The sequence below is a fragment of the Peromyscus leucopus genome, chromosome 1 (genome assembly GCF_004664715.2).
Source record: "Peromyscus leucopus breed LL Stock chromosome 1, UCI_PerLeu_2.1, whole genome shotgun sequence".
NCBI lineage: Eukaryota > Metazoa > Chordata > Mammalia > Rodentia > Cricetidae > Peromyscus > Peromyscus leucopus.
In genome coordinates, this window is record NC_051063.1 from 192,069,651 (window position 1) to 192,095,076 (window position 25,426).

Below are 25,426 nucleotides of genomic sequence, written 5' to 3' on the forward strand. Positions count from 1 at the left end.
ATGTCAGTTGTGATGAATGATTACATATAGAAATAATTCTAAGATAGGGCTCTGTTTGATTTACAGTTGTTGCTTGGTTTATAACTCTAACATAGATAATCGTATTTTCATATCATTAATTCCTGTTTATTTGCATTGAGTTCAATTTAAAGGAAGAAATTCTTGTGTAGATTATGATGTCAATCTTTCCTTTTTACTTGTACTTTAGTAGAATTTCCAGAACTCATGAATGACTGTGTTCAGATTGAAAGTGAGAAGCACATGGATCCAAAAGATAATAATGAACTTGATTTTATTTAGGAAATCCCAGAGAAGGCTAGCCATATTTAAAGAGACACATGAAACTCCTTATAGGTCTCTCTATCATGAGACTTTGATACTCACTGAACCTTCCCTCCTAGTCATCCAGCAAGATTAAGATAATATATGAACCTCTCCAAACACATTATCTCTTTAGATACACTTACAAGGAACTCATCAGTGTCTTTGATAATTATCAACTGGAAAATTTCAGAAAAGTGCTTGGCTCCCAAAGCTACTCTGTCATCATGACTGTGGCTGAGATAAAAATTGCATTTCTGAAGGAGTTGAGGTCACAGATACATGAGCCATTATCTTAGGGTTGGACTCCATCTCTCATCCATAGTATTGGATGTCATGTCAGGAGCTGTACAGTGAGCTGAAGATTCTGCACAGTGTTTTCATCCTCAAAGACAAAAAAGCCAGGAGGAGAGGTATGGTAAGTGCACACCTCTTAAAACTGGCTCTTGGTAGAAACAGAACAGTAGAGATTCAGTCAAGAGACAGAGTCTTTCTGAAATATAACTTACTCTGAAAAAAGTTGGTAGGGAAAAGACATTGTCCCTGAACTTATTCTAATTCTCGATGTAGCAAAAGTGTAACTAAATCCTCTCTCAGGCTGCCTAATTAAAAACCATGAAACCTGATAAAATCTTATTTTCAAGGTGCTTCAGGATTCTGTTAATTACATGATTCAGATTTCCATTAATTATACACATGAATCACAGAATAATTTTGCAGTATGGCAATCACAAATTTCAGAAAATGACTTTGTGTTTATAAATAGACCTTAGAAGTGAAACTAAGAAAAACATCTAATCCTAGGAATGAGCTAGGATCTAACCCTGCTTGGAGGAAGTGTTTCTAGGCAGTACTACATCTGACTGAACAGGATCTTGTCTTCCTAAATATCCCTGTTTTCCATCTTGAATTTGGGATCACTGTGTTAAAGTAAGGGTAGCAATGTCATTGTGTGTCTTGCAAAATTCTGTTCTAGCACACATGCAATTTCCATCATTTCCCCTTGTTTCATAATATTCTGAGGTCACTGCAATCTCAGGATGGCTTGTCCCCATTTCATTGCTGAAGTTCCCAGAATTTAGAGCCTTAAACACATTAGGCAAGAGCTTCAACTTAGGTTACAACCACAGTCCATATCATATTTACCCCGTGGCCTTCCATTTTCACATTATATATTTCATAATTTGCAAATTCTACCTATGTGTAAATGTTTTTATTTAGAAGTAAAATGGTGTGGGATCAAGTGGGATGATGTGTGATTCAAACAGTACCAAAGTGCATACTTCAATTTGTGTATGTGCCTGTTTCAGTGGAGGTCCAAGTTGAACATGCAGTAAAGCAGACTCATGAAAGCAAAAACAAAACAAAACAAAACAAAAACAAGAAAAAAAAACCTTGATGGGTTATAGTAGAAGTGGAAATTATTAACAGTATGTTCTTGTCTATGTTAAGCTTTGAAAGAGTAGAACACTGCTTCCATGTATTGCTTTTTGCATAATTCAAATATTAGAGCAAGATCTCTTACATTTTTGAAGTGGATTTCAGTGTGTGTGAGTGCTGTCAATACACTCCTGATTTCATTTACATTGGAGCATAGGATGGCATTGCATAAATATCAGTGAATCACTCGACTGCTAAAGTTCGGGTTGCGGGTTTGGATTTATATGCCTTCAAGTCAATCACTGGATTGACTGGTTAGTGCTACATAATAAACCTAATGACAAAATCTCATCTAGTCTATAAGAACTAGGTTTTCTACAGCAAAGTGTACATCTTTTATACAATCTCTCAGCCTCTCATTTGGGAAATTGTGTGAAGTAACATGAACACCATAGCCAGTATTCAAGTTTCTTCCACGTGGTTACCAAGAGTTAGTGTTTCCTGTGACTTCTGCTTCACATTCCTACTTCTGAGTGATGCATAAGATAAGATCAGATAGGAACACTGGACATTATTCCCATATGTATTATTTATGGAGCATTGCCTTCTTCTAACTAATTTGTGTTGGAATCATTCATCTCTTTTCTCTCCATTGTGTTGGATAACATTTCTTTATTCAGAATGTGTCTCCTCTCTCCTCTCTCTTTATCTTAACTATACACCACCATTGTTCCATGTGAATGTGGAGGGGGTATAATCTAGGAGTTATCTCTTAATATAACATTATCTAATTCATCATTTTCACCTAATGGTTAGTGCTACATAATAAACCTAATTAGCAAAGGATAGAAAAATTCTCATTCCTGTTGTAATATTTATGCTTTAATATTAATATTGTTATGGGAAAGGCATTAACAGTGGATTTCTTCCTTAGAGAAGATGACAAGAGAAAACTTTTTCTGCAATTATCAGTGGACTTGCAAAATTGAACATACTTTTCTATTGAACTCACTGGTCATTGCTTCTGCCAGGTAATTTCGCACCAATCTTAGTGTTGACTTTTGTGTGAAATATAATGCGAATTTGCTTCATAAATACATGCATTTGAAGATTCCAGCAGTTCTTACTGATTGTTATGTTTGGTGTTAAAATAACTGTGAGAGGTGGTGTGGACAAGGTCATGTTGTGCTGACCGCCTTGGGTTTTCAGTCTTCAAATAATGTGATCCTTGTGCATTTGTGACACCAGGTAAACAAGACTATCTTAGCAATAAAAATATAATTTTTTTTTCTCTGAGATGTGACTGTTGGCATACTTTGAAGTAAATTTTCCTTAATAACAAAATGGACCTCAAGAATTTGGTAATAGGACTAATATTCTTGATTCAGAGTACAGTTGGAATTTTGGGAAATGTCTCTCTTCTTGTCTACTGCATAGTTATTTATTACAAGAAACACAAAGGAAAGCCCTTGGATTTAATTCTCATGCATCTGATCATGGTTAACATCTTGATCATTCTCTCTAAAGGAATGGGCAACACAATGATCATTTTTGTGTCGAAACTTTTCTTTAATGATTGGAGCTACCAACTTTTTATGTATGTCCAAAGAGTTTTCAGGAGCATGTCCATTGCCACCATTTGTCTCTTGAGTGTCTTCCAGGCCATCATGATCAGCCCTAGGAACTCCTTTTGGAAGAATCTTAGAGTCAAATCTCCCAAGGACATTGGTGTCTATATTTCTCTCTGCTGGTTCTTGTACATCATGGTAAATGTTCTTTTCCCTTTGTATATGTCCATCAAATTAAGAAGAAAAAACATAACAAAAGAGACAGATTTTAAATATTATACTGTTGTAGGTCATGACAAATTCACAATCTCCACATACATAGCAATTTTTGTGTTTCCTGAACTTGTGTTTTCTGTCCTTATCACCTGGTCCAGCGGCTCAATGATTATCTTTTTGTATAGGCACAAACAGCGAGTTCAACACATTCGCAGCACTGCAGCTTTCCACAGTAACTCTCCTGAGTCCAGAGCCACCCAAAATATCCTTGTTCTAGTGATCACCTTTCTGGCTTTTTATACCCTCTCTACTATTGCACATGGTTGCAGTGCTCTATTGTCTCATCAAAATTGGTGGCCAATGACAATCACAAGCATTATAACTTTGTGTTTTCCCTCTTTGAGTCCCTTTTTACTTATGAGTCAATTCTCCCCTCTCTCTAGACACTGCTTTCTTTGGATCAAGAATACAGAATCTTCTAATATTATTGTAAATATTTAAAATTTTTGCTTTTTCAGTATCCAATCTTTGAAAAAGGAAACAATACAAAACTACTTTAGGGAAGACGTTTGTTTGTATAAAGTACACTGTAAGGATCTTTCAAGTTTCTTCCAATATTGGATGTTTCATTAAAATCCGGCAAAACCCTTGGGTTCCTGGCTTATAGAGCCTTTATGTGACACATTTCACAGCCTTTTTCTTTGGTTCAGGCTGCCTTGAAGAATAAATGCTCAATATGTTTTCAACAAGTTATCACGAGTTTTGACATCAGGTGGATGGATACATAACATCCTGAAGGCTCTGTACATATAATATTTGTTCTATGGAAGATAAACTCCACCAGCACAAGACTCTGCAATCACAGCTACTATTTAAGCAGTAAACTTTCAACACAGAATGCCTTGCTCAGTTCACATCTGTTTAAGCACATCAGTGTCCCAATCTCTTGTTATGGATAAGCTCCTGATCACCTTGCCAGCACCTGCTCTGGAGGTACAAACCACAGTCTGCTATGAGCAAGATCATACCTATACTATACCACTTATTCAAATCAGAATAGTACCTCTCATTGGTCTAAATAAAAATATGTATTTGAGGAAGAGTAATGGTATATTTATAATGCTGTGACTGGAGATTAATAAGAATAGTACAATCAAGCCATACCACTCTTCTATGTATGCCTCAATCTATTCAGCACTCTTTACAGCTTTATCAGGAACATTTTCTGTTATGTTCCTCCACCCACAATTATATGACTTTCCACTCAGTGGAATATGCTGACTCCTTTTGATTTTCATTATGGCTATAAAAGGCTGAGGTGGTTATATAAAGAGCAGACAAGTTCGTTGAGTTTCTAGCAGCATACTAGATTTCTAACAATGCAGTGACAATATCAGCAATTCCTGGAAGTTGGTTGATGTTAAGAAGAGAGTTACCATGAGCAGCAGGTACTTGAGACATTGAAAGAAGACGCTGAAAAAAATTGAGATTGTTCATGAGTTATTGTGGAATTTCCAGAGGTCTGAAAAGCGTTAGGATCCAAGAGTCTAACCTGCAAGGACTCATTCATGATCTACCTCTTCTAAGTCTATCCTATTTTCTTATGTTTCGTTACCTTCTAAAACAGTGGCACCCCAACAATTCAGATACTTTTTTTTGGGTGAAATCTCGTTCCGTATGAGTTTAAGAAATTGGTCCAAGGAGGATGGAATGGACATTCAAAGCAATATAAATGAACAACAGAGTGAATCAGGGTAAGATAGAGGGCCTTTGTAGGTAAAAGTCCCCTAAAATATACAGATGTTATGTTCATAGATAGATGTTTATAGGACTTTCATAGAATATTGAAAAGTATCTGAAAAATGATTGCTTTTTCCTTTAGGATTGTTTGGCATAGCTAAAACAGGAATCATCCTAAAATACTTTATTGCATGTTGATGCAGAGCAGGGAAATTGGATATATGAATGAGAGATAATGGAGGTTCCATTAATGTCTGAGGATGACATGGATCAGGTCTAAGCTTCTTGGAATGAATAACACAGTTGCATAAGATGTATGTGTATGCAAACTAGGCAAGGATGTCTGCAATGAGGTAAGTGATGATGGTTGACAGGAAAATCATAAAGTCAATGGGTATAGAACTAAACAGAGTTCTCAAACAATGAAAATCCAATGATATAGAAATTAAAAAATATTCCATATTAATAGCCAGCAGAGAAATGCAAATTAACATTACTCTGAGATTTCATCTTAACCCAGTGTTAATGACCTAGATTGTTAAATCAAATGATGACAAATGCTAGGGAGGATGCTTTAAAAGGGAGATACTTTGCCAGGCGTTGGTGGCGCATGCCTTTAATCCCAGCACTCTGTGAGTTCGAGGCCAGCCTGGGCTACCAAGTGAGCTCCAGGAAAGGCGCAAAGCTACACAAAGAAACCCTGTCTCGAAAAACCAAAAAAAAAAAAAAGGGAGATACTTCTTTATTCTGTTTGGTGTGCAAAGTGGTTAAGCCATTATACAAAACAGTGTGGATGTTGTTTGAATCTTAGATGGTCTTTTAATAATAAACCCAGGGCCAGATATCAGGGTGAAAGCTGAAAGATCAGACAAGCAGAACAGCCAGCCAGTAGTTGTTACCTCTATGAAATCCTCAGCCTCAAGAGAGTGAGTTCCTGTTTCCTCATGCCTTATATACCTTTCTCTGCTCAGATATCACTTTCTGGATTTAAAGGCATGCATGCTTCCCAGTACTGGGTTTAAAGGTGTGTGCCATCACTCTCTGGCTCTGTTTCCAGTGTGGTCTTGAACTCACAGAGATGCAGATGGATCTATTCCTCTTGAGTTATAGGATTAAGGGTGTGTGCCACCACTGCCTGATCTCTATGTCTAATTTCGTGGCTGACTCTTTCTTCTGATCCTCAGGCAAGTTTATTAGGGTACACAATATATCACCAAATGTGGTTGTTCATCAAAAGGCTAGAAATACATGTACTACATGATCCAGTCTTGCCACTTTTGGCCATAAATCCAAAGGACACAGTATCCTACTACATTCATTCTTTTTTCTTTTTTTATTCATAGTAGATTTTTTTCATTTTTTATTATTAAGAGATTTTCTATTCATTTTACATACCAATGACAAATTCCCTTCTCTCCCTCCTCCTGCCCACCAGCCTTCACCCTGGAGCCACCCTCTCCCCACCTCCTCCAAGGCAAAGTCTCCCATAAGGAGCCAGCAGAGCCTGGTACATTCAATTGAGGCAGGTCCAGGTCCCTTCACCTTGCACCAAGGCTGTGCATAGTGTCCCACCATAGGCAGTAGGCTCCAAAAAGCAGGCTCATGCACCAGAAAGGGTTCCAGGTCCCACTACCTGGGTGCCCCCTAAATAGATCAAGCTAAACAACAGTCTTGCCTGTCCAGAAGGCCAAGTCTAGTACCATGGAGGCTCCTCAGCTATTAGTCCACAGTTCATGCATTTCCACTAGTTTGGCTGGTCCTTTCTGTTGCAGGCAAATGAATGGAACTAGAAAATATCATCCTGAGTGAGGTAACCCAGACTCAGAAAGACAAACATGGTATGTACTCACTCATAAGTGGTTACTATATGTAAATCAAAGGATACTCAGACTCCAACCCACAGCTCCAGAGAGGCTAGCTAGGAGGGAGGACCCTAGGAAGGATGCATGGATTGCCTAGCAAAGGAGAAATAGATGAGATCTACATGAGCAAACTGGGGTTGGGGGCGTAAATGATGGGGGATGAGAACATAGAGGAATAGAAGGTTTGAGATGGAACAGGGACAGAGTGGGAGAGCAAGGAAAGAGATACCATGATAAGTGAAGACATCATGGGAATAGGGAGAAACAGAGTGCTAGAGAAGTTCCCAGGAATCCCCAAAGATTTAGACTACTAGCAATGGTGGAGAGGGTACCTGAACTGACCTCCTCAGGTGATCAGATGCCTGAATACCCTGTCATCATAGAGCCCTCTTCCAGTGACTGATGGAAGCAGATGCAGAGATCCATGGCCAGGTGCCAGCTGGAGCTCCAGGATCTCCAATCAATGAGAGAGAGGAGATTCTATGAGCAAGGGATGTTGCTGGAGGGCTTCTCTCCAGGTTCCACCAAGTCCTGCAGTCTCACAATCCATGTATAAAATAATCACTCAGATGCTTATATGACTTATAAACTATATGGCCATGGCAGGCTTTTTGTTAACTGTTCTTATATCTTAAATTAACCCATTTCTATAAATCTATACCTCGCCACATGGCTGGTGGCTTACCAGCGTCTTTACATGTTGCTTGTCCTGGCAGTGGCTACAGTGTCTCTCCCTCCTTTTTTCTATTCCCCCCATTTTCCTCTCTCTTTGTCCCTCCTCTGGCCAGTGACCAGACAGGAAGTATAGGTGGGACAAGGAGAGAGGAGAATTGGGGAAACAGGAAGAAGGAGGGAGAGACACTGCAGCCACTGCCAGGACAAACAACATGTAAAGACACCAGTAAGCCACCAGCCATGTGGCAAGGTATAGATTTATAGAAATGGGTTAATTTAAGATATAAGAACAGTTAACAAAAAGCCTGCCACGACCATACAGTTTATAAGTAATATAAGCGTTTGAGTGATTACTTTATACATGGATTGTGGGACTGCGGGGCTTGGTGGAACCTGGAGAGAAGTCCTCCAGCAACAAAGGGACATGGAGATCATGATGGGAAAATGTACATTTATTTTCATTGCTACTTTACTGACAATATTGCAGAAGTGTGGGCAACCTAATATTTTATCAGCTGATGAATAGATAATTAAAATGTGACACATTAGTAAAATTGATTATTATTTTCCAACTAAGAAAAAGTATAAAATTTGCTAAAAATGGAGTTGGAATCCATTACTCTGATTGAATTAGCTAAGATTCAGAAATAAAAACATAGTATGTTTTTTTCATATTTGTTTGTTAACTTTGAATCTCCCTTTGTGTATTTTTCTGGCTTTGTTTATTTGTTCTGTCTTTCATTTTATTTCCAAACTTGCAAAATCCAGGGTCATCTGGGAAGAGGGATTTCATTATATTGACATATAGGGAAATAGCCACTTTCATGATTAACGATTGCTCTGGGAGGGGACTCAACAAATGATGTGGTGCTATCTCTGGGTAGGTGGTCCTGGGCTTGAAAAAAAGCAGACTGAGGAAGCCATTGGGAGCAAGCACTAAGCAGCATTCCTTCAATGGCTTCTGCTTGATACTTATGAAAGTTCTTGCCTTAAGTTCCTGCCTTCATGTTCCTCAGTGATAGACAACAACCTGGAAATATAGGATGAAATAGACATTTCCTTACCAAGGTGCTTTTGGTTATGCTCTTTATCACAGAGACAGAAACCTATCTAATACATAAATGTTTTATCATGTTCATGGGATATAACTTTGATAGACTTAACCATGTTGTTTTGTGGAGTATTTTATAGCCTTAAGTTACAAACTTTAAACTTTTTACAAAGTTAAAAGCTTTTGCGTGGTTAGAGCTTATGGGCTGTTCTGTGGGAGCTTGTAAAATAAGAACCACAGATGCTGCTATTCTGCCCAGAACTACAACATCTTCCCTGTGCTGTGGGTCTTGCTGGCTTTAAAAAGGAAAATGGCAAACTATTCACTGGCTTTCATTAGGAGCATCCACTATCATAGATAAAGCATGGGGTATAGGGAAGGGTATGGGATATAGCCTCTATACTGGATGCACAAGGTTAAGGGCACCTGTAAGTATGGTTTTCTTCATATATACTGAGAAATATTAGAAGAGTTTCATAAATCCATAAGTCACTGTGGAAAGATTAGCCATTTTAAAGTACTTCTTTATATGGCCTACCTGCAGTTTATGTAAATAATAAGCCATTATTATGAGCACTGACTTTAAATAAGCTAAGATGTTACAAAGGGGTAATTTGAATTTCTTATTTCTTTCCAGACTGGCTTCTGAATTATCTGTTAAGCAGCTTGATGAACTGCAGTGGTCCTTTTGAAATCCCCAGGCATGAACCAAGTAACCTACATGCCAACCACTGCTAATTGCTGCCAAACTACATTGGTCATTTGAAACATTCTGTGTCCTATATTTATGATTAATTGTCAGTTGAGTGTTGAACTTTTAAAAATAATATGTTTATTTATTCTTTGAAATTTTCCTACATGCATACAATATATCTTGACCATATTAATCTCTTTATTCTTCCCAGAATATTTTACAACACAATTAAAAATAAGGGATTTTGACCAAATTATGATAAAGTGTTTTAAATATTTTTATTACATTAAAGTATCTAGAAATAATGAGTTTATTTGGTGTTGTACTAAATGCACTGTTTCTAGCAGCAAGTTGAGTCTTTCTTAGCACAACCTCAACAAACAGGCATGCAGTAAAATAAAAACCCTGATCTTTTACCACTCAGTACTCCATCTGTAGAAATCAGATGCCAGGCTAGAATGTCAGGAGATGCTGGACAACCTAGTGTAACAGGTTCTTGCTGATGACCGTGTCCAGTACAGTTAGGCAGACAAGTGAGCATGGGGGGTCATAGATCTGATGTAGACATTGTGATCAAAGTAACCTTCCTTATCTTCTGTCATCCAACTCCTGTGATCTTTAGAAATCCAGACAACCCAACATCCCTGACTTCCACACAGACCTTCTAGTCTACTATGTATAGTCCATCATGTTGTCCTTCTGGGATGCATCTTGCTCAGTCCCTCCCAGTAATTCCATCAATGCCACTTTCAGTTAGTTCTCCTTATTCTGTATCTGCCCTCAGTCTAAATGTCTCATTCCACTCACTGTGTCCTCTCTGCTTGAAAACCTAGGATATAACTGTGCTCAACTTTCAGCCATTTTGAATTGCTCATGACTTTAATGCCTGACTGAGCCCTTGACTCTTGATGCATAGCTCTATAGTTTCCAACATTTCCCCTGGCCTCTTTTAATCCTCTGCTACCTCTTGTTCTCCCTACTGCTCTTCATTTTCCTGTTCTATTTTTATTCTCTCTATTTCTAAATACCCCAATAAGCCTCATATCTTTACTAAAATAGTTTAATGATCAAATTATTCTCTTCCACAGGCTCAAGTTCTTGACCCTGGGTACCAAGTTGATGCCACCTTGTGTGGAAATTTTAGGAACTTCAGAGGTGTAAGCTACCTTGGGGCAATGGGGTAGGAATCAGGGGTGTGTTCTTGAAGGTAGATTCTGGCTTTTAACACATGAAAACTCTCTTAAAACATGGTAAAATGAGACTCATCAACCTAGTAGAGAAGGGTTTCAGGTTAACCCAAAACCATGGGGGAACAGCCTGTTCATCTGGCATTAAGACATAAACTGGTACACACAAATTATATTTCTAAAATCATATGCCTGCATACATAGGGCTTCCAATCCATACTCTTGGTCTCCAAGTCTTATTCATTGCCCAATTATAAGCTTTACATAAAAACCCATCACAATGCTAATAAAATTCAGTCTTGTTGATCAAAATTTCTTTCATGTAGTCAATATACAGGACAGCTATGACAAGATGCATAGAAGCTGTTGTAGTCTGCAAGAGCAGCAGCAGGATGGGTTATTAGAAGGTATGGCTGTGGGAAAGTTTCCCATAGTTCCTCTGGCCAGGACAGTTATGCCCAGATAAAGGCCTCCTGAAGGGAATTTATGTGGCTCCACCAGAAGTCATAATTGTTTGGGTGGGAGCTACACCTCAACCCCTGGCACCCTGGCATCTCTATACCCAAAGAGTCTGGAATGTTCTGGAATGTGGAATAGTGGTCTTTATATCCTATCCTGTGACTGATAGTGGAAAAGGGCTACTTTGTGGAGAGGATTAGGGCCAAGATAAGACCATAGAGGCTGAAAACCTCTGAGAAGATGAGGATCAGGATTATGCCCACAAACAGTTGTGGCTGCTGGGCAATGCCATGATACCTGGCACTCCCCAAATGCCAATACCAAAGCCAGTAGCCAGGCCACTCAGCCCCACACTCAGGTCAGCAGAGGGTGATGCCATCAGTCAGGGAGTTAGCAGTAAGTACTGCCACCATGTGGCAAGGTATAGATTTATGGAAATGGATTAATTTAAGCTATAAGAACAGTTAGCAAGAAGCCTGCCCCAGCCATACAGTTTGTAAGCAATATAAGTCTCTGTGTTTACTTGGTTGGGTCTGAGTGGCTGTGGGACTGGTGGGTGACAAAGATTTGTCCTGATTGTGGGCAAGGCAGGAAAACTCTAGCTACAAATGGTGCCCAATGAGTTGGCAAGAGTTTCCACCTAAAACCTGAGAAAAGATTCTAAAATGGAGCTAAAAACAGCTTCCTAATTGTCTCTCTCAAATGAGCGGCAGCTTGCTGGTTTGAGCTATTTGTGGGTTCCTGAGCTACTTGTGGGTTCCTGGCATTCATGTTAGACCTTCAGTATGGTGTGAATGAGGCCTCTACAATTGGCACATTAAGCTGCATGGTGGATTTAGCCTTTGCTAGTACAAAACAAAAAAAGAGGTTTCTGGGCTACATGCTGCTTAGATAAAAGCATAGACCCACGATAGCTCCCAGAGCTGATGGTAAAGTATCACTGCCATGTTGGGAAGCTGAGGTAGGTGGAGTCAGCAGCCATAGCACCATTTCAGTCTTACAAATGCTGCAGTTTAAAGCAATAGATTCACAATAAGACATATTCAGATGGACCAGTTTACAATGTGTGTAAAATATACGTAGGCTTGAAAGAGACAAAAAAGGTGATATATACAGTTATATAAATAAATACATAGTTTTAAAAAATAAAGTCTTTAAAGAGACAGTAAAATTAATATAAAAAATAAGCCATGTAAAGATGAATATTACACAGAGAATCTGGATTGTGTTGTCTTTGGGACTTTTAACTGCAGAAAAACATTTGATCGTAAAAGATGTTCAGTTAAATCAATATGTATATATTAAAGATTCCTTGACTTTAAAATTTGGATATAAGGATGTGTTACTTTAGAAAGGAGGTTCCGCTTTTGTTCCCACAGAAAGCCAAAGGCTATGGATTTGTTCCAGATTAAGATACATCAGGTTTGAGCAGCCAAGACCCCCTGAAAGTTCTCTGATGACACCATGGCCCAGATAATCCATCGTCCAGATTGGATTCAAGGCAACTGGCTCAGAAAATACAGCCTCATGTACTATTACATAATCCTAAAATTTTCTTTGTGTCCCCATAAGATACAGCATCCCCCCTCCAGTAGGAAGTAGTAAGAGAAGCTATGCCCAAATTCCCAAATTATATGTAATTTTACTTTGTTAAGGTTAAAACCCTCCTTTTTGAAAAAAGGGGGGGAGTGCTGTGGGATGTTCTATATGGCAAATGTGTTGCTCTGATTGGTCAATAAATAAAACACTGATTGGCCAGTGGCCAGGCAGGAAGTATAGGCAGGACTAACAGAGAGGAGAAAAGAAAGAACAGGAAGGCAGAAGGAGTCACTGCCAGCCGCCGCCAGGATAAGCAGCATGTGAAGATGCTGGTAAGCCATGAGCCACCTGGCAAGGTATAGATTTATGGAAATGGATTAATTTAAGATATAAGAACAGTTAGCAAGAAGCCTGCCATCACCATACAATTTGTAAGCAATATAAGTTTCTGGGTTTTGTAGCTAGAGTTTTCCTGCCTTGCCCACAGTCAGGACAAATCTTTGTCACCCTCCAGTCCCACAGCCACTCAGACCCAACCAAGTAAACACAGAGACTTATATTGTTTACAAACTGCATGACCATGGCAGGCTTCTTACTATCTGTTCTTATAGCTTAAATTAACCCATTTCCATAAATCTATATCTTGCCACGTGACTGGTGGCTTACCGGCATCTTTACATACTGCCTGTCCTGGTAGTGGCTGGCAGTGACTCCTTCTGCCTTCCTGTTCTTTCTTTTCTCCTCTCTGTTAGTCCCGCCTATACTTCCTGCCACTGGCCAATCAGTGTTTTATTTATTGACCAATCAGAGCAACACATTTGCCATACAGAACATCCCACAGCAACTTCCTGCATGCATGGGGAGGTTTGGGGAAGATGTGTTAGGAATTGGTGAGCTCACATTCAGCAGGAGTGTGAGTGGAGGAGCATCTAGTTAATTGTCATCCTGGAGACTCAGGCATCTGTTTCTTGAGGAAGCAAAGAAGGCAAGTTTCTAGGAAAAAAATTACTAACATCTGCCCTAATTGTACTGCAAAGTTGAATGTACAGAGCATAAGAGCAGATAGGCCCTTTATTGAGACATCTTGGAAAACCGAAGGGTGGAGGGTCCCAGCTGCTGAACAGACCATGTATCCTGAATAGGTGCCCACTTGAGTCTGGAGAGATGGTTCCAGCATGGATGTCCCAGGAGTTTGGCAGCTGAGGGTGTGGTGAGGATCATAGTATAAGTTCCTGTCCATTGGGGCTCAAAAGACTAAGGAGCTAGCTGTTTGAAGAGTACTCTGTTCCCTGGGGAGAGTGGGGCAGGCTCAGCAGCAGTTGGGTCTGTTGGTATTGGGGCAGGGAGGTAGCTGTTAGCATATGAACAGAGAAGAGACCTCAGTAGAGAGAGATAGAGGAGTTACCCAGCCAGTGTGGGAGTTTGGGTGGGAGGTGGTGATTGAGGAGGAAGGGCCTTCCATAAAGGAGCTCAAAAGGGCTCAAACTGAAGGAGAGAGCATGTGGTGGCCCAGGGCAGGTAAGGTAATGGGGAGAAGGGAGGGCCAAGATAACCTGAGTTCAATGGAGAGCTTGGTGAGCATCTTGCAGTAAAGAGAAGTGGCAGCAGAAAGTTGCTGGGTGGGTGAGGGGTCCCTTGGAAGTCTCTCTAAGTGCGTGGTGTAGAAGCTTGGCTATAATGGCAAAGTTAGGGATCGAGTGATAAAAGAATCCCATCAGGTCCCAAAAGGAGAGAATCTGTGGTCATTGGGGGCTGTAAATTCTGGAGGGCTTGGACTCTGTCAGAGGTGAGGGTCTTAGAACCTGGACTGAGTTGAACACCCACATATACCATAGTGGAAGAGCTAGCTGGGCCTTAGATGGGGAAATACAATATCCCAGGGAGCTGAAGTAGTTCAGGAGCGAAGAGGTGGCCTGTTGGGACAGATGCAGAGTGAGACTGCAGAGAAGAAGATCATCTACATATTGGAGGAGTATGCTAGGACCAGAGTCAAAGTTGGAGAGATCCCAAGCACCAAAGTTTTGGGGGACTATCCCAAAAACCCTGTGGGAGAATGGTCCATGTAAGCTGTCTGGAGGACCAGGTGTTGGGGTCCTCCCAGGTGAAGGCAAAAAGGAAGTATGAGTAGGATGTAAAGGGACAGTAAAGAAGGCATCTTTTAGGTTCAGAACAATAAAGTGGGAGGTGGCAGGAGGAATGTTAGACAGGAGGCTGTAGGGTTGTACTGGGTAGATTGGAATAACTGCCTCATTTATGATGCAGAGGTCTTGAAATAAACAGTAAGCACTAGAACATTTACATATAGCAAGAATGGGTGTGATGCAGGGTGAATCAATAGATATAAAAGTCCCTGAGATAAGAGGTGGGTGATAATAGGCTTAAGACCTCAGTGATGGGTTTCAGAAATATGAAACTGGGGTCTGGAAGGGAAGGAAGAAGGGTCCTTAAGGTAAATTAGAATTGGCGGGTGGTGAGTAGCCACCACTGGAGCTGAGGTGTCCTATACTTGGAGATCCACTGGATAAGGAAGGGTAGAGACAGGACTGTAGCTAGAGTTTTCCTGCCATGCCCACAGTCACGACAAATCTGTCACCCGCCAGTCCCACAGCCACTCAGACCCAACTAAGTAAACACAGAGACTTACATGGCTTACAAACTATATGGTCATGGCAGGCTTCTTGCTAACTGTTCTTATATCTTAAATTAACCCATTTCTATAAATCTATACCTTACCACGTGGCTAGTGGCTTACCAGCATCTTCACATTCTGCTTGTCCTGGCAGCAGCTGGCAGTGACTCCCTCTGCCTTCCTGTTCTCTCAGTTCTCCTCTCTGTTAGTCCTGCCTATACTTCCTGCCTGGCCACTGGCCAATCAGTGTTTTATTTATTGACCAATCAGATCAACAGATTTGACATACAGACCATCCCACAGCACAGGACAGTCTGGGGTAGGAATCTGTGAGGCTATTAAGAGGAGAAGAAAATGTCTTGTATAATATTAAAAGGACCTGCCTGCATATTATACTTCCCAGGGGTCCGAAGAGAAAACTACAAACAATGAGAATTGCTTTTGGGAAATGAGTCTAAGTACACCAAGGTCTTTGTCCACTGACTTTATTACTCTGGTATAAAATCCTATCTACACAGATTCAGTTCTATTCTCATGTCTAGCTCCTTTCTTGTCTGATTTCTCTCTATATTTATCTACTGCTCCCTCTAAGTTCTATCTTAATTCTTTCATCTTTATTCTGCCTCATCTAGGTCCTTCTAATCTTGTTCTTACACAGCTAGTACTTCCACATCTGACTTTTCCTCATCTTCCATCTTGTCCACATGCTCTCTCTGGTCAAAATCCTCCTTCTCCCTCTCAGTTCTCCATCCTCAAGTTCTACACACCTCTCTTCCTCTCTGCCTCCTTATACCTCTAAGTTCTATCCTGCCTCTCTGAAAATAAAACTGCCTTTTTATCCCTTTGACCCATATTTGTCCAAGCTTTATGCCATTTTTCTGCAGGGTAGGGGAAAATATGCTCAGTTCCTAGGCAACCAGTGTACAGCTAGATGCCTCTGGTGATAATTAAAGGAAGATCTGGAACTAGAGGTAACACTTGAGAAAGGAGAAAGTTAAGCTTAATTGGAATATCCACGAGGCCTCCTCAAATGGGTAGTCTGGATGCTTAAGTCTGTTCTTAGAGTGTACAGAGGTATCTCTGATAAGGTACTTTCCTCCATCTGGGGATGGATCTGGCCAGATGCTGCCAATGATGTCAATTACAGGGAGGCTTAAACTGGGGTTCTGGCTGTGCATAGCTGTCAGCACACAAGGTTATCTAAATATTCCTAGAAGTGGTTAGGTAAGTAGTTAGTAGGGGTATATAAAGTTAGTAAGGCTTTAAGAAGCTAAATCCAAAAAAAAGAGGCTAAATTGTGTAAAGCTATTACTTAAGGTCCACCTGACCTAGGTGGTGTCTTCTTGTGGAATTTACCTTAAATCAGGAGACTAGCATGTGGTGGTCTGGACTGTTGTTTCTGTTAGTCCTTGAATGTGGCTAAGGGAAATATCTGATTCCAGTGCTGAAAGGGAAGAAACGGATGGGCTGGTGGGAAGGAAGCCTTTCCTGAGGTTGTTCTCCAAATACCTTGAACAAATAGTGATTAGTCCACACTGTTAGCAATTCTTAGGAAAAAATCAATTGGGAAAGCTATGAGGACACACATGATATTCATGACAGAAGACAGCTGATATATAACAAGCCAAATAACACCAAATGCTCCTTGGAATTTGGCTTCCTCTGAAGGAATTCCTTGATTCCTTCAGGCAGTGGCTTTGCCATAAGCAGCTGAATACTTATGGTATATTCCTGTGGCCTGTAGCAAAAATGGGACTCAGGAGAGGTTGTGAGGGCCAAGGAGAGGGTGGCCCCAAAGTGGTTGAGAATATCATGGACAAGCAGAGGTACAGGGTAAGCAGGTATAACCAGAAAAGAGAGTGAGGAGAATCTCCCTGCAAGAATGCAGAGAAGTGGCAGGGTCTTAAGTGAGAAGGAAGGGGTCCTGTTCACCCCTGTGACAGAAATTAGCAAGGGAACTATAGGAACTGAGTGAGATATCAAAACAGTATAGGTAGGTTCTGTGTCCAAAAGAAAGTCAATGGACATACCTGCTACCTGTAGCATCACCCTAAGCTCAGAGAGGGGAATTGGAGTCACCAAGTCTAGGCTGTATCAGTCCTTCAACAGGCGTAGGAGTTCAAAGGCTGGAAGAGTCTCGGTTGCCGATGTTGGTGTGGCTGGACCTCTGTGGCATGGCATAGAGGATGAGTCTGCATGGGGGCATTTGGATTTCCAGTGCCCAGGCTGTTGGCAGTCAGGGCATGGCCTTCTGGGCAGCTGGGGGTCAGGGCAATATGGTGACCAGTGGCCCTGTTTGCTGCATTTGAAGCAAGTTTCTGGCAGAGTTGACTTGGGCTGAGCTCTGGCAGGATGGAGTCTTGTAGCCGACTTCCCTTATCTTCCTTGTTGGGGCCCTGGTGGTCTCAGGGCAGCTGCTAAGGCTTAGGCTTAGAGCATAGCCTTCTGTTGTAGCCTTGTCTGTTGGGATGACTTGTCTATCTCTTCTCAAGCATTAAAAAATTTAAAAGCCACTTTCACGAATTCCTTTAGGGGAGTTTGAGGGCCCTCCTCAACCTTTTTAAATTTTTCTCTAATATCTGGCACTGACTGAAAAATGAAATGGGGGGCCAGGATCATGGCTCCTGCAGGGGTGGCTGGGTCAAGGCAATTTTGTCTGAGACCATTTCCATACCTTGGAGGAGGCAATGAACCATGAGGTCTCTTCTCTGGCAACTGTTTTGATCTGGTTGGTAATCCCAGTAGGGCTCTGTAGTTGGCACTGCCACCTCACCCACAGGGACTATATTGTCCACTAGGTGGGTTTGGTATGCATACTGCCTAGCTACTGCCCTTGGGAGTGAGAGTGGAGGCCTGGATCACATAAAGGTCTTGCCAGGTCAGACTGTAGGCTTGGGACAGATAACAGAACTCCTTAATATAAACAGAGGGATTAGCAGAGAAGGAACCCAATCACTTTTCTATTTGTGAGAGGTTCTGAAGGGAGAGTGGCATGGGGACTTGGATAATTCTGTCAACTCCAGCTACCTCTCGGAGAGGGTAGAGGAGGGCAGGTATTTGGTGAGACCACGTATGAGAAGAAACTAGGGAAATTTGGGGGCATTAGGCCAGTGTGTAGAAGGGGACCAGGACATAGGTTGAGGCATTGGGGGACAGAGAGGAGCAGTGTGTGTGAGAGGAACAGAAGGCAGGTAAGGAGGAGGGATTTGGCCAATGAATGGAACATGTGACCCCATAGGAGGTGTTTAGGGAAGTAGGGAAGGGGCCAGTGTCTCCTGAACCATGGTCAGGGCAGAATTTTTAGGATCCCAATTCTCAGATAGGTAGGAATCTGGAGACTCATTTACCCTAGCCAACAAGATCAGTGCCATGAGATATTAACTGCTGTAGAGAAGGTGCGAATGCAGAACCCAAAAATTGTGGACATAGAGCAGTTCTGTTCATTTATCTCCATGCAAACAAAAATTTTCAAGATCCCCAGAGGACAGAAAATTCTAAGGTTTTCTCCAGAGGCCATCTTGATTGGTTATCAAGGGCATATTATGGCCAGGCTTTAGTGCTCAGAGAAATAAAACATTCAGGACAGATGGTATCAGATAGCCCCAACTTGAATAGGTTTTGTAAAAGAAAGCCCAGGGGTGTTTGGGGATCCAGCTTCAAATTGTAAGTGCCCATTTCAGAAGTCTGTGCCAGGGACACAAAGCCTAGCACAATCAGTACACTTTGGTTGGTCTTGGGTCAAAATGCGAGGGTGTGGGAAATTTCCTTCAACAGAACGTCTTTCGGAGAAGGAGGACCCAGGGAACAAAGGCAGCACTTTGCTCTGGAACAGGTTAGGCAGAACAAAGGCAGCCCTTTGCACTGGAATGGGTTGGGAGCCTGGAGCAGCCATATCTTTGGCAGGACACCTCAAAAAATGAAGAGGCCTTGGGCCTCCTAGACAATGACTTGAAAGGGAAACTTACCTAGCCAAGAGTTGAGCTCAGTCTGGAAGAGAGCAGGTGTAGCAGAGAGGGCGTTTTCCTACCATGTGGCTCTGGACCAGAGGGAAAATATCAGCCTCCCCTTGGAGGGACCTCCAGATGATAAGATTTTTCCACCCTAATAGGCTCTCCATCGTTGTAGCAATCCAAATCAGATCGACTCAGAAAAAAAGGCCTGGTTTAATGGGTAAAGTGCTCCCAGGGATTCCCTGGCCCCACAGAGAGGAGACAGGGATGACAGAGCTGAAGAATCACCTGTCTGTTTTCTGGGATGCAGCTTATATACCCTGTGGGAGTGGTCTTGAGCCTCTCTGGGGGAGGAGCTATATTTGGTAGGCTTTGAAGGGGTGGGTTTAGGAAAAGAGATAGGGGAGGGGAGTTAAGGTGGATCTTCCATCAGAACATTTTAGACTCTTTGGGTATAGGGATGCAGGGCGGGGGTCAGGGGTTGGGGTGGAGCTCCCATCCAAATAATAAAGGGAATATGCTTTGAAGCTAGACTGAAGTTTTTCAAGATTTTCATGAAACCCTTAATGTATCAATGATACTCAATGACTGTCTCTATAGTATACAAAGGTCTGATTTCTTCCTTTTTTTCTTTATTTCTCTCTTTTTTTCTTTTTTGACAGCTTGTCCATGCTGAGAGTTACAAGGAAACAATATGACAGAATACAATTAAACAGTTAAATTTCCTAGAAGCTTAGTTGAAGAAAAACTAAGCACTAAAGGTTGATCACCATGAAGTTATCAAAATAACACAAATGTTTCTCATCTTAGTCAAAAGTGTCAACTCCCCTTCCAATACCCTAGAGCCACTTGTATTTTTTTGATCTTTTGTTATTCCATCTGGATGTCTTTCTCCACACTGTAGATTTTTTCCATGCTTTTAGTGGTGCTTTCCTTGATTTGCCTTTAAATATGGGGGAATAATACACACTTCATGGCTGTGGTTTCCCTCTGCTGTATTTGTGTTTATCAAATATTTTTGGTATGTCATAGAGGCTCTCTTCTGCCTACAGAACCATGCAAATGATATCTGTAACAAAATTAAAAGCCCAGTTTTCAGGGCCAGTGAGGCTTAACCCCAAGAATATATGTGTCAGATAGCATCCCATTAGGTTCTACACCATCCAAATCCACATCACACTTTGACATTTACATTCATTTTCTTTATCTCAAAGGCTTCAGTCTGCACCCTTCTTATCTTCAGTTACTTCCACAAATGCTATCAACCAACAACTATGTCTCCCTTCTCCTTGCCTGGCAACTATCCCCAAATAAATTATCACAGTTCTTAATAGTCTTTTATTTTTCAAATGACCAACAACCTCAGGAACCATGATGCTGAATTTTCAGGCATTTTCAAAATCTTTTTTGAAAATAATGAATTTCTCTGCCCATGAGCCTGAGAACCCTCACCCACATTGCATGACCCTGCAGACCCTGATTTTTACACTGCTCCCTTTAGCCCACCTATCTTCACTAGATTCTCTGTTCATTTTATCCTTCTGTGAGCACTTATCATCATTTTCTATATCTATCATTTCACAATGAGTCTCATTTGTTTCCTGATACAGTTTGTAGATGAAATAACTCCTAACTGACTTATTATTATTATTTTTCAACGATTTGTTCCCAGTTTGTGGCATTATTTAGGGAGTCTGTGGAAATTTGGTAGAGAGAGATAAAACAGGAAGGGTTAAATATGAAGAACAGGCCCTTGCAAGAATAATCTGATTCCTAATCCATTTCATCTCTGTTCTACTAATCCAATCATCTTGTGTCACAGAATTGGCTCTTTGCTGTCTCCATCCTTCCAGTTTCTTCAGTCTTTGCTGTTACTGACGCTGCTGTTGCTACTGTGGCCAGAAGCTTGAGGATCTTGTGTGCTCAGGAGAAAATACTCAGCCTGTGTACTCATGGTCAACAGAATAAATAAAACAAAATTTTAAGGAATTTTTTATGTAAAAGAAGCTAAATAGAATCTATAAGAAGCAATAATTTGTCACACACCAATTGCTATTTCACCAATCACACCTTGTATATGCATGGCCCTAATGCTACCAACTCCAAACTTTACCTCAAGTTTTATATAAGAACTAATCCAAACCCTCGCATAGGTTGATTCTTATTTTTGTTGACCAATAATTATTGAGTGAGTCACAGGGGATGGACTCTTTTGCCTGCTGAACCATATAAAGGAAACCTGTGTCAGAGTTCATATAAGTTGAGCACAGTTTGCATGATTAGATGCAGGCAGGGTTATTAGGAGGTTATGGACAGAAGGGCATTTATCCCACTGCTGTAGACTGAGGCAATTGTGACAGAGTTCCTCATGAAAGGAAACTCTATAGCTTCCCCTGCAGACATATTCACAGTGTCCTTTGAAACTGAAGTGAAGTTTCTCAAGTTGTCTCAAAATGTTCAAAGTATGCAGGATACCAAAATGACAGTCCCTCTTCTATAGGCATTGGGTCTTTAAATGACAGCTAAAAAAATTGCCTACAAAAAAATTCCCTAAAATTTTACTTCCTCAATATACTGTGTTGACCAGGGCAATTTTTTGGTAAGGTTTCAATCCAAAATTCAAAATCTTATAGCACCTTAATTTAGTTGAAGAAATGCTCAAATTTGCATAGCTTAAAGATCTCTCAAAAACATAAACTTTATTGGTGTTCCACTCATGATCTAAACCCTAGGAAGACATGGCATTGTCCTCTAGACTTATGGGTGTCTTTTCTATACACAATAGACATTTCATGCTTGGAGTGGGCTTTATCCTGGACCTTGAATGACACTTCCCCACTTTGTTCAATTAACTGTGAGAGGATTTTTTTCTTTGTGGCTCAATTCTCAGCCAGTTTACTATTTTTCCAATCTCTGTATCCCCAACTTAACCCTCTTGTTCTCCTGGTGCTCTTTTCAGCTTGAATCTGGCATTGCATTTAAGCTATGTTCATTGCTCCCATCTCTAATATGATTATGCAGCTGTCTCTTTTTCTTTTTCCTTGCACATTTCAACTTAATGGGCATGACTCTGTTCTTCACCTCAAGCCTACTCTTCCCTGTTTCCTTGCACCACCTTCTCATTCTGACCTCTCACAGCTGCCCTATCTCACTGCCCTAAACTTCACAGTGTTTAACCATTATCAATGACTCTCCATGAATAGGAATATTGATACTAACCGATCCCTGAAGAGAACAAAAAGCAAAAATGAGAATCGTTTTCTTCAAGGTATCAGACTAGTTAAAAGTAATTTTTCAGGAAATGTGCTCTGAAGGTCTTTGAAGTCATTAATGGCCCAATAGTGCCTTCTAGATGTTGATTTTCTACAGTTTCTCTAATCGCAAAGATGTTGCTTTCAATGACACCTCAGAACAGTGATGTTATTGTAGGATTAGAATGAGGTAAATGGCAGAACACATTAGTGCCTTTAAGATCCATTGGGTGATCTATAGAGGAATAACTCAGTCTCGGGAGCCAAGCCATTATGGGGGTCCAGGTAGAAGAAAACAGTGGACAGTACTGATACCATATTAAAGTCAAATAGGAAATGTTATTTACCTGTGGTGATCTTGTCCTGAATGGAAAAATTATAAACATAGTTGACACTTCCCTATGCATAAAGAAGATAACATCACATTTTCTATCTCCATAATGGATTAGTAAAAAAAAAATTTAAAAAAGTTCTAAACAGCATTTCTTTCAGTAACTTATCTCACATTTTTGAATCAATTTACACTGCTTCTATTTACACTCCAGAATTCACTTTCCAAGCATGGATGCTTCCAGACCTTTCTTCTGTGATCACTTTGTCCCCAGTACTGTAACACAGGGTATGAAAATGAAGTGTTTGATGTTTTGGCTAAGGTTATACACAAAACAGAATCAAGTTAAAAACTGTAATACAGTGCAGTACCTGCATGAAATAGAATGTGTCCTTGTGTGGAAGTGATTTAAAATGATCTTTTTCTAGCAGGAAGATTACAAGTTGAGGTCACTATCCATGACAACCTAACCTGTGAAAACATGTAAAATACTTCCCCCTTCGTATCATTTTCTCTTCTCATTTGACCACTTCTAACTAAAGGTTCGGACACTGCACACACCTCAGCCTCCTCTTCCCTGACTCCCTGAGAGGCTTCTCACTCTGACCTGCCCCAGCTACCCTGTGTCATGGCTGTAAACATCTAATTGCAAAATGATTGCCAGTGACTGTCTTCAGATATTGTTCATATCATCATTTGCAGAAATGAAGTAATGGGTAGAAGAGAGAACAAGAAAATTATTCTCACCTGCTTACCAGACTGATAAGAGAAATTATCAGAGGATGGCTTTGCAGTACTGTCAATAATTTTGAGTCTTTTAGTGACTGCTAAAGCGTTGCCTGTAAATATATTCTGCTTAATGCAAAATTCAATATGTAGTTTATACTTCCACACCTTTTGTTTCTGTGTGTCATTATCCTTCTATACTGTCACTTCTGCTATGTTGTTATAGGCACTAATTTCAACAAGATTAGAACAAAAAATCAGAGTAGAGTTTCCCTTAGAAAGACAAGAGGCTATGGTGCTGGGTTGTGTCACCAGCCTAAATAGGAGAGGAGATGCCTGTTATTACTGCAACTTGATATATCATGTCAGGCTGTCATACATAAGAAGCCTGCCCTACTATGAAGAGAAAGGAGGAGGAGTTGATTTGAAGTGTGTGAAGATGGGAAGTTGGGGAGAAGGACGGGAAGTAGAGGAGGGTGCTGTGGGATGTTTTGTATGTCCTGTGGGAGCCCATTCTCAGGTTCCTCATGGCTTACCCAGCAGATCCGCATAGAGGAAGATTAGGACCATGGGCCTGAGTGCAGGTGTCTGAAATGGTCTGCACTTGGCTGTGCTGGGGGATGGTCTGTGTGGCATATGTGTTGCTCTGATTGGTCAATATATAAAACCTGATTGGCTCTGGCTAGGCAGGAAGTATATGTGGGACTAACAGAGAGGAGAAATAAAAGAACAGGAAGGCAGAAAGAGACATAGCCAGCCACCCTGACAAGCTGCCTCCCTGACAAGCAGCATGAAAAGATGCTGGTAAGCCATGAGCCGCATGCAAGGGTCTAGATTTATGGAAATGGATTAATTTAAGCTATAAGAACAGTTAGCAAGAAGCCTGCCACAGTCATACAGTTTGTAAGCAATATAAGTCTCTGTGTTTACTTGGTTGGGTATGAGCGGTGTTCACTGGCAGGTGACAGAGATTTGTCCTAACTGTGGGCCAAGCAGGAAAACTCTAGTTCCAGGAGGGAGGGTGTGGAGACTGTGATCAAGCTGGAAAAATGTAATCAATAAATGAAAGTAGATTAAAAATAAAAAATAAATTTAATGAATATAATTATAATTAGAGTCACAATTTGTAATAGATTATTGATTGTTGGATCATTTGCTGTTTCTTTTTATCTAAAATTATGGAAATTCAGAATTAGTAGTCATCATATTTCAAATGCACAAAGAATTAACAATATGGAAACTAACTGCTTCTATCATGGCTCAGCAGTGAGTGGTGTAATCTTGCAGTTGGTTTGGGTTAATCAGCCAAGGAACCTTACTTAGCCATTGTCAATAGTTGCTGGCTGGGAACACAGTAGGTAGGCAAAGGCTCAGATTTTGTGTAGACAGAGGCCTTTACCTAGGAACCGATATGAGTTATATAATATAGTTTACGATACACATCTTTTTTGCAGCCATTCCTGGGTCTATTTTATGGAAATCTTAAACACCAGGTACAGAAAGTTCCCCATACTTTTCTCATAGTTCCTCAGATGGGCCATAATGCTTTGTCCACTACTTTCAGTGTAGAATGGTCAGGTTACTTATTTTTAGAATAAGTTTGGGAATAAACTAGAATTGGTGAGGGTAAAGAAGAGATTGTCAATAAGCAAATAATTTGCTTCTTCAATTTATGAAATAACAATACAGACAAATCTATAAAAATTGACACTTATGTGCCAATTCTTAATAAATTCAGACATATTTCTGTTTTAGTTCAGATGCAATAAATTTGAATGAAAAAATTGCAAAACTTCTAACTGCTACAGTAAAATGAATATTGTATGAAGAAATATTTCTGAAAACAG

The 25,426-nt window shown here is 40.6% G+C and overlaps 1 protein-coding gene across 1 annotated transcript; it reads left to right on the forward strand.

Annotated features, from left to right (window-relative positions):
* Positions 1-2,999: 2,999 nt before the first annotated feature.
* LOC114686863 (vomeronasal type-1 receptor 4-like) lies at positions 3,000-3,986 on the forward strand. Its single transcript, XM_028861537.1, has one exon. It carries the CDS (start codon positions 3,045-3,047, stop codon positions 3,984-3,986), a length of 942 nt encoding a protein of 313 aa, XP_028717370.1. The 5' UTR covers positions 3,000-3,044.
* Positions 3,987-25,426: the final 21,440 nt, after the last annotated feature.